The sequence below is a fragment of the Xiphophorus hellerii genome, chromosome 3 (assembly GCF_003331165.1).
Source record: "Xiphophorus hellerii strain 12219 chromosome 3, Xiphophorus_hellerii-4.1, whole genome shotgun sequence".
NCBI lineage: Eukaryota > Metazoa > Chordata > Actinopteri > Cyprinodontiformes > Poeciliidae > Xiphophorus > Xiphophorus hellerii.
Window position 1 is genome coordinate 20,778,441 of NC_045674.1, and position 13,039 is coordinate 20,791,479.

The following is a 13,039-nucleotide window of genomic DNA, read 5'->3' on the forward strand; positions in this document are numbered from 1 at the left end:
ACTCATTCACAACAAATGAACTCACCTGTAAAGCTTTCCAGCAATCAGCCTCCTCAGTATTAAAGCACTTTCACTCGTCACTGCTTCCCCTGAGGTTTCTCCTTTGTCCTGTTCTGTAAGTTCTCTCACGGTTTCTAGTCCTCCTGAGTTTTTCTTCTCTTTCTGTGCCAGTATGAAATCTGAAGGCTTGGACTCTTATGTTTTAATGATAAAAGAAAATCTCTATGATGACACTGATACATATCTACTGTATGTCTATGTTCTTTATTTTATTCTTACCAGCGAGAGGTTTTAGTTTTTTTCGTCAGGTTGCTTCTCTGAGTTTCTCCCTCTATAAACACCATGGGAATGTCAGCCACAGCTTTTGGGAAGAAGACAGATTTGGTGTCCCACAAATTAAAATGAACTGGCTGAAGTTGGTGAGTATTATCCATGGTGTGTGGAGTTCTGTCCACAAAATGGATTTAACGGGAAGAAATTACTCTAAAAACAACATAATTAGACAGATGAGTTTGCAAAGTGTTGCTGCATTTAAATGGTAAATTCAACATTTGTCAGTAAATATAAAGCACAAATTGAATTGAGTCTAGAGGTAGCAGGATTAGCATCATCATTCAAACATTTGACCCAACACAGTTTAAAATCAATTCTACCAAATCTGGAAAAAAATGTAAAGGTGAGAAAATGTTTAAAAAATCACTCATTACTCTGGCATTAAGTATATATAAATTATTGTGGTCATTCTCACTGCCCTAAAACAGGAACAAACTGATCTGATTCATGTTGGAGTGAGAAGAAATGTTATTTGTCTTATGTTAACCATTTTTGTTCCATTTTATTTCAAATAAGACTTTGGAGATTTTCTAAAGTCAACAAATAAAATAACTGGTTGACTCTTTCTGCATGTTTCTCCTTTAATGAAAAGAATGACCAAAACTAAGCTTCCAGGATTATAGGTGTGTTCCTGAAAATGTTGAAGCAAGCACAATAACGTATAAACAGTTTTGGGGGGGTGGGGGAGGAAATCATAAAATAAAACACCTACGGGTGTGTCTCTGTGTGTTTTCAGTTCCGATTAAAAAGCAGTGTCATTGCTCCTTTAAAATCAAAGCTGGCAGCGCAGCAGGGCATGGCGAGGCACCTGCTCCGAGCGCGCAGAGCCATCCTGAGACTTTCCCTTTACAAGTCAGCACACAAACAAGCGAGCATCACAAGTGACCTGCTGGGTCCTTTGAAGCCTCAGCTAAAGGATTAAGTCGTCCGCTGCAGGTCCCACTGTGTTCCGAGGAAGCGCACTGGAGGAGCCCGGGGAGCTGAGAGCGATCCGACACCTGGAGGAGGATTCTCTGCAGCGCCACTGCTTCATGTTTGTCTCTCTATCTGAGATGTACCCCGCCAAAGGAAAGGGTTGGGACGAGGAGGATCAGCCGAAGGGAGGGATGTCTGAATAACAAGGAGAGAAACACCCTCTCTCCAGACTGACCGTGTCCCAAAAGGAGTGAGAGAAAAAGAGGGAGAGAGAGAAAGAGAGGAGCGCTTCAGGAGGAAGCAGCGGCAGCTCTCAGACATTTTTTTGGTTTTCAGAGGATCTCCTTTGGGGATAAAAAAAAAGACGCTTTGAATTCATGAGTCCAGAGGTAGGAGCGCGATTTTATTTGTTTTAATTTACGCATGAGTCTTTGAACGGCGCTGCATTTGGCATGCTAACTGATTATTTGGCTCAAATTGTGTTTGGAAACTTTATGAATCAGTGAGCATAGGCTGACAAGGAAACCAGAGATGCACCTGTGCGCCGGTGGCGGTTCAAATGGCAATTCCGGGTATTTTAGAAAATTTATTTGAAACTTGAGAAAGGAGATTTTTTTTTTTTTTTTTAAAATGGAGAGATGATTTTTGCACAAAAAGAACGTAGTTGTTGATTTCCAACAGGGGCGCCTCCAGAAAGTTTTCAGACAGACTGATCACATGGGGGCCGTTTAATCTTAGGGTGACATTTTGAAAACAAAAACCAAAACTAAGCTTATTTATGCTATAGATAGATAGATAGATAGATAGATAGATAGATAGATAGATAGATAGATAGATAGATAGATAGATAGATAGATAGATAGGAGGTGGAGGCGATATTTAGAAATGGCAAAAATATGACACCAATACATAAATAATCTTATCTTAACCAAACATAATTAAAAGAAATAGACCTGGAAGTCTGACTGTGTTTGGCAAATTATAGGGATGGCCATTGCACCACTGACTTTCACATGCTCTGTCGGTATTGTGTTCATTTGAACATCTGCTATTGTTTTGTTTTTATGCCTCCTAACAATTTCAGAGAACAATTGCAAACTGTTCTACATGCAGTGTTAAACAGCAGCATTTTTCCCTAATAAACTGATTAGCTAACAATCAGGGTGACCTTTGTAATCTAGTATTTATATTCACCAAATTATAGGGTGGCAACTCTGCTATTATTACCCAAGAACATGACAAAGCAGAGAAACAGTTTTGCCTTGTATTAAGAATTGCATGAAGAGAAAATAGGTATAAAAAAGAACAAACAAACAAAAAACAAATCTGTGTTTTTTTATTGTTTGCTCTCTTCTGTGTGGTGCTTAGAAATACCTATTTTTGCTCAATCCCTTTTAAGTTTTCATTTTGAAAACAATGAACGCTGCTGTCAATTTTCTGCTCTTTTAACACTGTTAGGTTTTCCTTCCTAGATGGATAATTTTTCTAACATTTTTGATATATAATGACTTATAAGAGATATTTTTGATTGATTGCTTGATCTAGAGTGATGAACAGTTGGATTGATATTAACATTATTTTTGAGTAAACAAATAATCTCCTTATTTTGTTTTAAAATTTTCAGCATATGCAATTGCTGCAGAGGGAAAAAATGCTCATTTTCTGTTTTTATTTTGAAAAAAAAAAACATGAAGCTTTCACACATCCTAGCTTGTGCTATGAGAATTATCTGTACAGTCAATTCTTCAGTTCAAGTCTGAGCAATCTAGATATATTGCTGTTGAACTGGTCATGATCCAGTGCAGTCCAGAAACAAGGAAAAAGTTTTGCGAATGTTAACAGAGCACTTTAAAAATTGAGAAAAGCAAATATTTTCAAATTATAGTCTCAAATGATCATAATCCACAAGTTCTGTTCAAAACTATCAATTCTCAGACTTTCATTTGTAACAATTTCCTTCTTTCCCTTCTTTGTTGATAAGGTTCAGTCCACCAGGTCATTGATCCATCTGTCTTTGCTCCCTGCTCGGCTGTCTTCAATCAGCTTGAGCCTGTTTCACTTTAATTTTTAAACAAAGTAGTTGGTGCAATGAAACATTAAAGTTCTTCCTCTGATGCCATCCCTGCATATTTTTAAAAACAGGTGTTTCCATCATTTCGACCCTCAGTTTTTACCAGTTAAAAACAGCAGAGCGCTTCCCAGAGCTTTCAAGCATTAATCTTATTCATTCCAGTCTTGCTGCTGCTTTTATTGGTTTTGTTTTGTTATATTAACTTATGTATTGGCTCAATACTGTGCAGCACTTTAAACATTTTTCTTTTAAAATGTGGTTTATAGATACATATAGATTTGGAGTTGAAATAGCCTTTTGATTCAACTCAGTTATAAGCTTCAAATCAAACTCCAACTTTGTGTCTGTGGACTGGTGGCTTTATGTCTAAGATCTTTGTTTAGGCCAACATAATTTTGGTTTTGGGTTTTGTTTGCGTTAAATATGGGATGATCAAAGGTTCCAGATTCATTCAAAAATTGAAATAGCCCTTTTAGATGAATGCAGTCAAGTCAATTAACCAACTTAGTTATTCATTCACCGAGCTGGACAAGTTAGACATCAAATCTCCATTGATTGGAGATGCAAATAAGCTTTTTCTTTTATGCCGTTGTGCAGCCCCATCACAGAAGACGCCCTGGACAGGTAGCCATATCGTTCATATCATTAAGTGCCACTGGCTCAGGGTTATACTTACTTTGATCAGATCAAAATAATTTTTGGTGCATATGCTCTTTTATTCATGTGACTGTCAGCCAGGTTGCGTTGATCCCTTGAGACAGATGATAAGGCGTCTTTAATGTTTCCATCTCTTCTGTAATAATGAGAGACAGACTGGGGGAAGGTGAGGAGGCAGGTGACTGAGTGGATGCAGAGAACAAAAAGTGAAAGGTGAAATGGGGAGATGGAGGAAAAGAGGAGAGGTTCTGTTGTGTTTGCTCTTTTTGTCAGACAATAGGACTCATCAAATGATACCTTGGATCTGTCAATCAAACTACGGTCCTCCTCTCTGTCACTTTGTCCCTTCCTTCTGTTGGGCCTTTTGTTAATTTCTCAGCTCTTCTCTTCTTTCACACAAAGTCCTCTACTGTTTCTCGCCCAGTCTTCTCAGTGTAGGCGGGAGGGTCGACCACTGCTCTGTGGTCAGTCTAGACTACATACTTCTGCCCTGTAATTGTAGAAAAGCAGGAGTGTAAGGCATGAATAACTGATTCCAGATCAGTGGATTGGAATTGCTTTTGACCCCCAGAGTCTAAAATGCCTCAGTGGCATTCAGGCTGCTTCTGTTGCTGCTTTATACGCATTCCTTTAAATTCATCTGATCTCTACCTAGCTCTCCAACTAACTCAAACTTCTCCCTCTCCATGCAGGTCTAGACTGCTAATGTTGAGGATGTTGTTGATGGGAGAGGTCAGGTGGTGTTTTCTGGCCCCGCTGGTTTTACTTGTCTTTGTTTCCTGTGACCCCAGTAAGGCTCAGGGTCAAGGTAAGAACCCCTTCCTAATTTTTCTCTGTCTCCTTCTCACCATCCTAATAACATCCCCCCATATCCAGTCATTCAGCTCCTCTAGATCATGTTCAGTAAACCCCCCTTCGCTCCTCATGTTTTCCTCCCACCAAGTTTCACCTTATTGACCCCCTCCACATCACGCTCCCTCCCTTCTACTGTTTCTGCTCCCGTGTTTTTATCCTTTTATGTCCCTTTGTTGTCTGTCTCTCTCTCTGACTCTCAGACTCTGATCAGATCCCATCAGACTCATCATAATACTGCCTTTGTATCATTATACCTTCTCACCCTGGGAGCATGGCACCTCCTGTCAAAGTATCATCCTTTTATTAAACGTATTGTGCTTGCGCGCCTCATGCTGTTGTAATTTCTCAGAGTAATTTGCTGCACAACACATCACACTTCAGCGTGCTTCGCAATTAAACACGTAAGCCCAGTTTGATCAAACCAAGTCTCGTCGAGAAGGGATTTTTCTGGGTGAACGTTTTAATAAGAGAATGTTAAAATTCCAGATGGATTTGTGCTTGTCAATAAGAAGCTGACATGTTCAAATGCTTCTTCTCACTGATATCTGTTTTTGCTACCTTAACCTGGGTTCCAACACATTTTTTTATTTCAAAATTTTACTCAAGTTTTCTGAATTCTCAGTTTTTTCTAAACCCACTTTTTAAAACATGCAACCTGCAAACCAGGCAGACTGTGAGAAAGTCAGGAAAAATAAATAATTAGGGACAGGAGGGTGGATGGATGCATGCATGAATTTAGATGAATACATTAATTCATATTCTGTGTGAATGAGTGCATGTGGACTGATAAATGGAACGATGAAGAAATGGATGCAAAGTTTTAAACGTACAAATGAATGCATATGTTAATGGGGCCTCCACCTGCAGTTCATGAGAGCTTCTGTCCTGCACCTTTTAGATGCATTCCTGAGCTAAAACACATACATCTAATGAGTGAGTCCAGTTATTTTGGAGCCTGGATTAATCCTAAATTTAGAGCAGTGACTTGAAGTGTCCTGATTTACACACTAGGAGAGCGACTAAAGTCTGGAAGATATTTTCCCATGCTCTATTATATCTAAACTTATCTTGACCTGAAAAAAGGCTCAAGTAAAATCCCATATATTGGCAAATGGTGTGTGGGAATCCAGCCTTAATCTGCATTACTCATTCTCCATTGAAATTAAATATTTAACACCCAAAGTGCACAATGACTCACATCCAGTGCTGATGTTTTTCACTCACAGAGTTGCAATAACTGCATAAATTATAGTCTGAGCTCAGATATGATAACTTTATTGTCCATCACCTTTGATATGGAGATATGTCTTGGATATATGGCAGAAATTTTCAATAGATGATAAATAATAAATAAAAACCACAGAATGAACCAATGTAAACAAAACTCCAACTACATAAGCTTGAAATAATAAAAGAATAAAAAACAGTATTTAAATCATTATATTGTTAAAAAAATAAAATAATGTTCCAGTCAATGTGTCACTATTTAAGGTATCGCTTGTTCAGAATCAACACAGCTGAAGGGATAAATGGGTTTTGTTTATGTTAATGGGACCATTCATCTTCTACAAGACGGCAGCAGCTTAAATGAGGGCTGCAGAAGATGTGCTGGGTCCTTCTGAATCTGAACTGATTCTTTCTTTAAAGCGTGTTTATGTAAATCAAGAGGATACATTTGCTGGTGATGATTATCTTACCGCCTTCTTTACTACCTGGTTGACCTTATTTCTATGTTTAGCCAAAAGATCCCCAAACCAAAAACAACACTAAAGTAGGGAACACTTTCACAATAGATCAGTAGATCAACTGAGAAGTGTGTTTACTTGTGTTGAAGCTCCTTTGCTTTCATAAGAGAAATAGACGCTGTCTTGCCTTTTTATGCACACAGTCCACATTGGGCTGGAAGGTCAGCTTGTCATCTATGATTATTCCCAGATACTCGAATTCAGTGACCTCTTCCACTGCCTGCCCTCTCATGACAACAGGTCTAAGAAAAGGCTCAGTATTTCCTTTCAGGTATAATTCCCTGGATACTCTTATTAATCTTATGACTGAGTCATAGTGTGTGACATTATGTCACTCATCAGACCTTGGGAGAGTTTATTTGCTTTTTGGCGTCTACTGTTATAATAACGGATCGTGTGTGGATAGCAATCACACAGACATGATGCAGAGGAAGTCTTAAATATTTAGCTCTCCTTGCTTTGCATTTCTGTGCAAGTATACAGTACGTGGGTGTGGAAGCAGCTTGTATGCCCTTTCAGGATCTCCATTCATGCTAAGTAACAACCAGAAAAGCTGCAGGTTTCATTTAGAGAATCTCTTAGTGAAATATTGAAAATGCATTCTCTAATCAGTTTATCACCTATGAATATTAATGATTAGAACTATTTCTGTGTTTTGGTTTAAGGTTTTCTTTTGAGTTTGACTCCTGAGTCGATTGGGTTGGTCTGCTGTGTACGTACATCTTTCTGCTGTAAACAAGCATATTTAAAAAATATCAAGAGTTTTCTGCTTAATGTTGTGCTCAGACTCAATCTACATTAATCAAGTTAATTTTTTTAAACAGATATTTTGCTCCCCTCTTTAAAAAAAAATAAAAAAATAAAATTCTTTACATGGTAAACAAGTACCAGTATAGTAACTTATAACTTTTATATACCAAGGTTTTAAAAACTAATGGTTCCCCTGCTGTTCCTGTGGTCTGAAATTCTTTTAATGAGACACCAGAAAAGGGCTGGAATAACTTTTCTGTACATCTAATGTGTTAGTGTAGTGCTGCTCCCTCCCCACTTGTTCCTCCTTTTCATTTTTTTCTATTTACAAGAATATTGCCAAATTTACACCCCTCATGTGTCCTGGCAACTTTATGGTCATTTTCTTCATTTCTTGTCTTTTTCTGTATTAGTAGTTGCATTATGAACTACTGCAGCTTTAAAGCTTCTCCTGTGCATTAGCCATGATGCTGCCATGTTTACATCAGCAGCACACTTACCTGTGTTTTCTCTCTGTGCGTAAACGTATCAAAATATTATAGATTATTATAGCTATTATAATAACTACTCAGTATGATAAATTAATTTCAGCAGCAGTATAAATAATTAATTTAATTTTATCTTTTGATTAAAAGCAATTAGATTATTTTAAAAAAAAGTTTTCTGCTAAAGTAGTATATTTATTAAGTACTGATGCTGGGAGAATTTCATACTGATTCAATTCTTTTACACAATATGATTGACTGCACTACCGATGCTGTGGCAGAAGGAGGCAATAATATCGATATTAGAAATAACAATATCAGAAGTGAAAGCAAGCAGATCCTGAGCATTCGTAAAGCAATGCTAAGCTAAACATTTTAAAATTTACTGGCAAGCATGAAGTTAGCTGTTATGAGGTAATCTTTAATTCCAGATGGATTCACCATAAATACAGTTTTTAAATTTCCACTTTATGTCTAAAAATCAGTTTCAGCCACCAAAATCTTAATTAGTGTGGACAGGGTTCAAACTCAATCTATATCTGCCTTTTTTAAAATATTTGTATCAATGTTAACAGGGCGTTTTAGTTTATTCTTTACTTTTTTTTCTTTCTCCTGCACTCCATATTTCTCACCTGTGATCAGCATTTCTTTCATGTTGAGTTGGAAGGCTGCAGTTTGATCCTAGTCAGTCACAACTAAACAGGAGTGACCTCCTAGATGCTGGAGGAAGCACTGTTCTGTCCCTTCATTAGGGAGGTCATTAATGTCTGCTGGGTCTGCTTCTGTAAGCTGCAGCATCTGGTCACCGTGGATTTGAGCTGGAGGATTAGAGAGCGCTCTGCTCATTCAGGATGTTTGTATATGCTACTGAAATGTCTTGATATTGTCAGGATCTCCCTCCAACGGAGTGTGCCAGACTAGGAAGTTTTATTACGAGGAGCGAAATGCTGCCAGTGGTCTGGAACTGAAGCAAGACAATCAGTATCTGGATTGTTTCTTCCTCTGAGCATCCTTTGGTTAGTCTGTCATGTAGTGTCTCCAGTAGCTGCCACTAGAGCAACATTTACTGTTTCAAAATGTTTCTCTTTCTGAGTGACTCCTTAAGGTTTTCCCAGACTTACAGTAAATATTTATCCAAAGATGCAGATGCTTTCATTCTAACCGATGTATTCATGACTTGGGCAGTCAGTACGTGTTTGACCTGCATTCATCTTCTTCTCAATGTCAGCAAAGTCTGTAGTGTCGTTCTGTAGACTTTTGATAAACCTGAATGTTACACCTGCAGCTTAAATTAGTAAGCTCCTGTTTCAGCCTGTGGATGTAGGCTGAGGATAGGATTAGCCACGGCAGAGAAAAACTAGAATAACAGCAAACTATCATGCTCGCAGCAGTACTGCTGACAAGAAGATTTCCCACTATATTTAGTATACCACTGAAGGCTGCAGGTAGCCCGCTCCGTTCTGCAAATAGACATTTGAGGGAAAGGAACAAAACATTTACACTCTTCATACATCCTTAAAAAATTTCTATGTTGTTAAATTTTTCATGAGAATTTCCAAGTTTTGTTCAACAGAAGGTCAGGAGGTTTCCTAACAATATTAGGATTCACCATCACAGATGTCTGGTTTAATATTTTTGAATAATTTTTAATTTACCATCAGGTCATGGAGGTGACTGAGTCCAGGAGAGAAACCTAGACATCTCTCTCCCTGCTGATAGCCTCCAGCATATTCTGGAGGTCCTGAGTAATTCCCAGAGCAGAAGGAAAATATTGTCCTATTAGTGAGTTCTAGGTCAACTTTGAGGACTTCTTCCAGTGGATCTTACCCACAAAACCTCCAAACAGAAGCAGCCAACTTGCATTCTTGCTTTACTGACTTCTTCAGTAAAACCTCTGACTTCTTCTTGCAGAGGCTTTACTCTGATGAATAATGGAGCCCCTCCCCTTATCTCGGAGGGTAGGTCCAGCCAGCTCATTTGAGAAAGCTCAAATGAGCTTTCTCAAATGGAGAAAGCTCATTTGAGCTGCCTCTCAACAGTGCAACATAGAAGGATTGTTATATTGAGGGCTTCAGGGCAACAGTGTGCCTCAAGAGGAGTAGCTCAAGAATTTTTATGTCTTATTCATGAATGATGGTAGAATGCAGGAGATGGATTGAAGAACTGGCGCCTTGTTTGCAGGCATTGCACTAGTCTGCCATGTTGAAGAAAATCAGACCCATGAAGCAAAGCTCTGAAGATATTTGAGCAAAATAAGTTTTCTAAAGAAGCGAAATGTTCAAGGCAACACAATGCAGTGTTACTAACATAAAAATTGCTACAGGATAGGATAGGGGTATAATGGTACACATATCCATACAAAACTGTACCAGTGCAGTCATCACTTGTTAGCGATAGTAATGAGACGAAAAACGAGTCAGTCACAGACTGAGTCTGAGAATGCATCCAAGTGTTTTTACTGCTTTTTGTTAGGAGCCACACTCAGAAAAAGAATAGATCAAGCCATCAAAAGTAGCCTACACCAAATTAATGCAAGAATGGCTTTTAATAATAGCATGCAGGAGTCTGAAGGTCTACCTGCATGTTTTAGTTAATCATCAGTTCTCATTGGAGCCGTAGCAGTGGAGTGTAGATTGTCAAGTATTCCTCAAACTTGCATGAAAGAATCAAAGCAACACTGCAGGTATGTTATGAGGGAATAACAATATAACTGGATGTAAAAAAAGTTTATTTTACATAATACCGCCCATTTAAAGTATAACCCCACAAAAAACACTACTGGTTACACTTGTAGTATTGAATGTCTAATGACCTCAATTTTCTGTCAATAATTTTGTCCAAGTTCAGTTTAGCTTAATTTACACTTGTGTAATTTCTGCAGCATTCTTCTGTCCGACCCATGGGAACAGCTATGACTGTTCTTTTTAAAAAAACTAAAAAAAAACTCACACTGTGGAGAATTTTCGACAATCAGCTGCTCAATTTTCTTAAAATACAGGTGTTTCTAAAACTTTAGAAAGACCAGTGAAAGAAAATGCTAATTTGGCTCTCAGCTTATTCTTCTCCAGAGGGTAAAGGAGTGACCCGATACCTTATGTTCCTGTCTCCAGCCGACTTCATTCCCGGTCAGATAAATCTTTTTAAAAATATGTATTCATATATTCAGCTCTGAATAAGTCATGCATCGTAAAGATTTTATTGGAGAAGTGGGTTAGTGTTTGTTGTTTCATGGCTTTGTGGGTGTTTACTTGCATGGTTAATTACTGGGATTGATTTTGTTGATTAGCTGACAGCCCGGATCAATATTTTGCTTCAGGATATATCAAAACAGATTATGTGCCAAAATGCATATTTGCACAAATATTGCATTATGTGTGTGTACGTAGTGCATTAGTATTACTGAGAGTGTTGGGCAGTAGTTTCACTTCTAATGACCAAGGGGAGAAGCCAATGATGGGAAATCATTTATTCATAAACAAAAGCGGTGATGAGATGGGACAACCTGTTTTGAATTTAAAAACTGTCATATTATCTGAGCCGCAGCTGCTGTCATCTTCTCATCTGCCTCTGCTGACTGCAATCCAGCCGGTCACGATCATCTGCAGCCTCACACTAAAAAGAACGTTGAGTTAGCGGAGAGGCGCCGCGGCCCTCTAATACTGACGGAGAGTATTGATGATTCTCATGGCCTGCTGTGACTGTAAATGAGCAACATTAACTGATGAATGCTTTGAAAGCCCTTTAGGAGAAAGTTACAGACTATAAAAGCAGTGTGACTGGTGAGTGTACCGCTTCCTTTACCGTATCCAGGTCACTCTACATCCAGAATGCATGCATAAGCTAAATTACACAGCACTGAAGGTACAAACAGGGAGCGTCAGCTAAAGCAGCCGCTGTGTGACAAGCATGAAATAGACTACAAGCTTTTCAGAACATAAATATTCTTTTTCTAAAACATTGTGCTGATGTTAAAGTTGAGCAGATATTGCATTTGAACGCAACTCTCTTCTGCTAGCTGTTTTTTTTTCTTCCCCACATAACAGAACAAATATAAATGTACAGGAACAACCAAGAGAACGTGCCTTAAATTTGATGAGCCTGGACAAAGTTTGGCAAGAACACATTTTTGAATTGTACTTTCAGACGAATGGTGAAAATAATCGTCCCTACCGTATATGGAAAATGGCACTGCAGGAGGGCAAAACCTACTTTTCTTGCACAGTGAGACATATGAAGAGGTTGTGACTCTTTTATTCATGACAAAAAAAATCTTGTTTGTTTTGTGGGAAATGTTCCAAAAAATATTGCTACTGAGTTTGTGAGAACACTAAGACTAGTGTAAATATTCATAAGCCTTTAGTATCTGTCATATAATCTGATGTTGAAGCAGCAACCTTCAACCATAAATGTCAATGCAGGTTTTAGCTCAGAGATGCACCACAAATCCATGTAAAGCAAATACAGTTTGCCCTGTTATTCTTTGTTCCCATCTGCAACAAAGGATGATGATTTTGGCATACTGCTAATGGAAACCTAACATTTAGTTTTTCAGAAAATCTAAATATTACCTAAAACCAAATAAAAGATTTTATTACACAAAAGTCAGCCTTCTGTTGACATACTGTCGATTGTATCCACTCAATATTTGATCAGGGCTCCTTTTGCTTGAATTGCTGCATTTATTGCAGTGTAAAATAGAAACGATCAACCCGTGTTTCTGCTGAGGCATTAGGCAAGCAGCGGTTCCTTTTTTACCCCATGCCTTCAGTTTGTCTGATGTAATTTATCTTCATGGTGAAAATATCATTATATGGTAATCTCTTTTAATAGATTCTCTGAAGGATTAAGAGGAGGCCAATTTGTTGGCTTATTCGAACAGAGGGACACTATTGTCCTTTAACCAGTATTGATTCATTTTGAGAAAGTCAGCCGATTGAAAGTCCTGCTCTAAAATTAATTAGCGTTTTCGTAAAACTTGTCAGCAAGCAGGAAGCATGAAAACCCCAAAACTCTTCAAATCAGCGCTAATTGGAAACTTCACACCGAACCTCAAGGAACGTGGCTTCTCTCCACTGTTTTTACAGACTCTGTGACCTTAATTTTGTAATGCAAAATTAACTTCTATCTGAAAAGACAACTTCGGACCACTGAGGCCTCCTCCTTCCTAGCAGTTCATGATATCTTTGGTTCAGGGATTTTGTCACACCAGGAGTCCGAGAGTGATATTG

The 13,039-nt window shown here is 38.3% G+C and overlaps 1 protein-coding gene across 3 annotated transcripts in view; it reads left to right on the plus strand.

Moving 5' to 3' along the window:
• Nucleotides 1-910: 910 nt before the first annotated feature.
• Nucleotides 911-13,039, plus strand: part of LOC116717697 (collagen alpha-1(XIV) chain-like) — a 125,847-nt gene continuing 113,718 nt past the window's right edge. For 2 of the 3 annotated variants that reach the window (XM_032559246.1, XM_032559248.1), the window contains exons 1-2: nucleotides 911-1,637; nucleotides 4,669-4,784. In XM_032559246.1, coding sequence (XP_032415137.1) covers nucleotides 4,682-4,784 — 103 coding nt within the window. In that variant the 5' untranslated portion in view covers nucleotides 911-1,637; nucleotides 4,669-4,681. The remainder of the gene's footprint in view (nucleotides 1,638-4,668; nucleotides 4,785-13,039) is intronic. The other variant, XM_032559247.1, reaches the window with a different exon arrangement.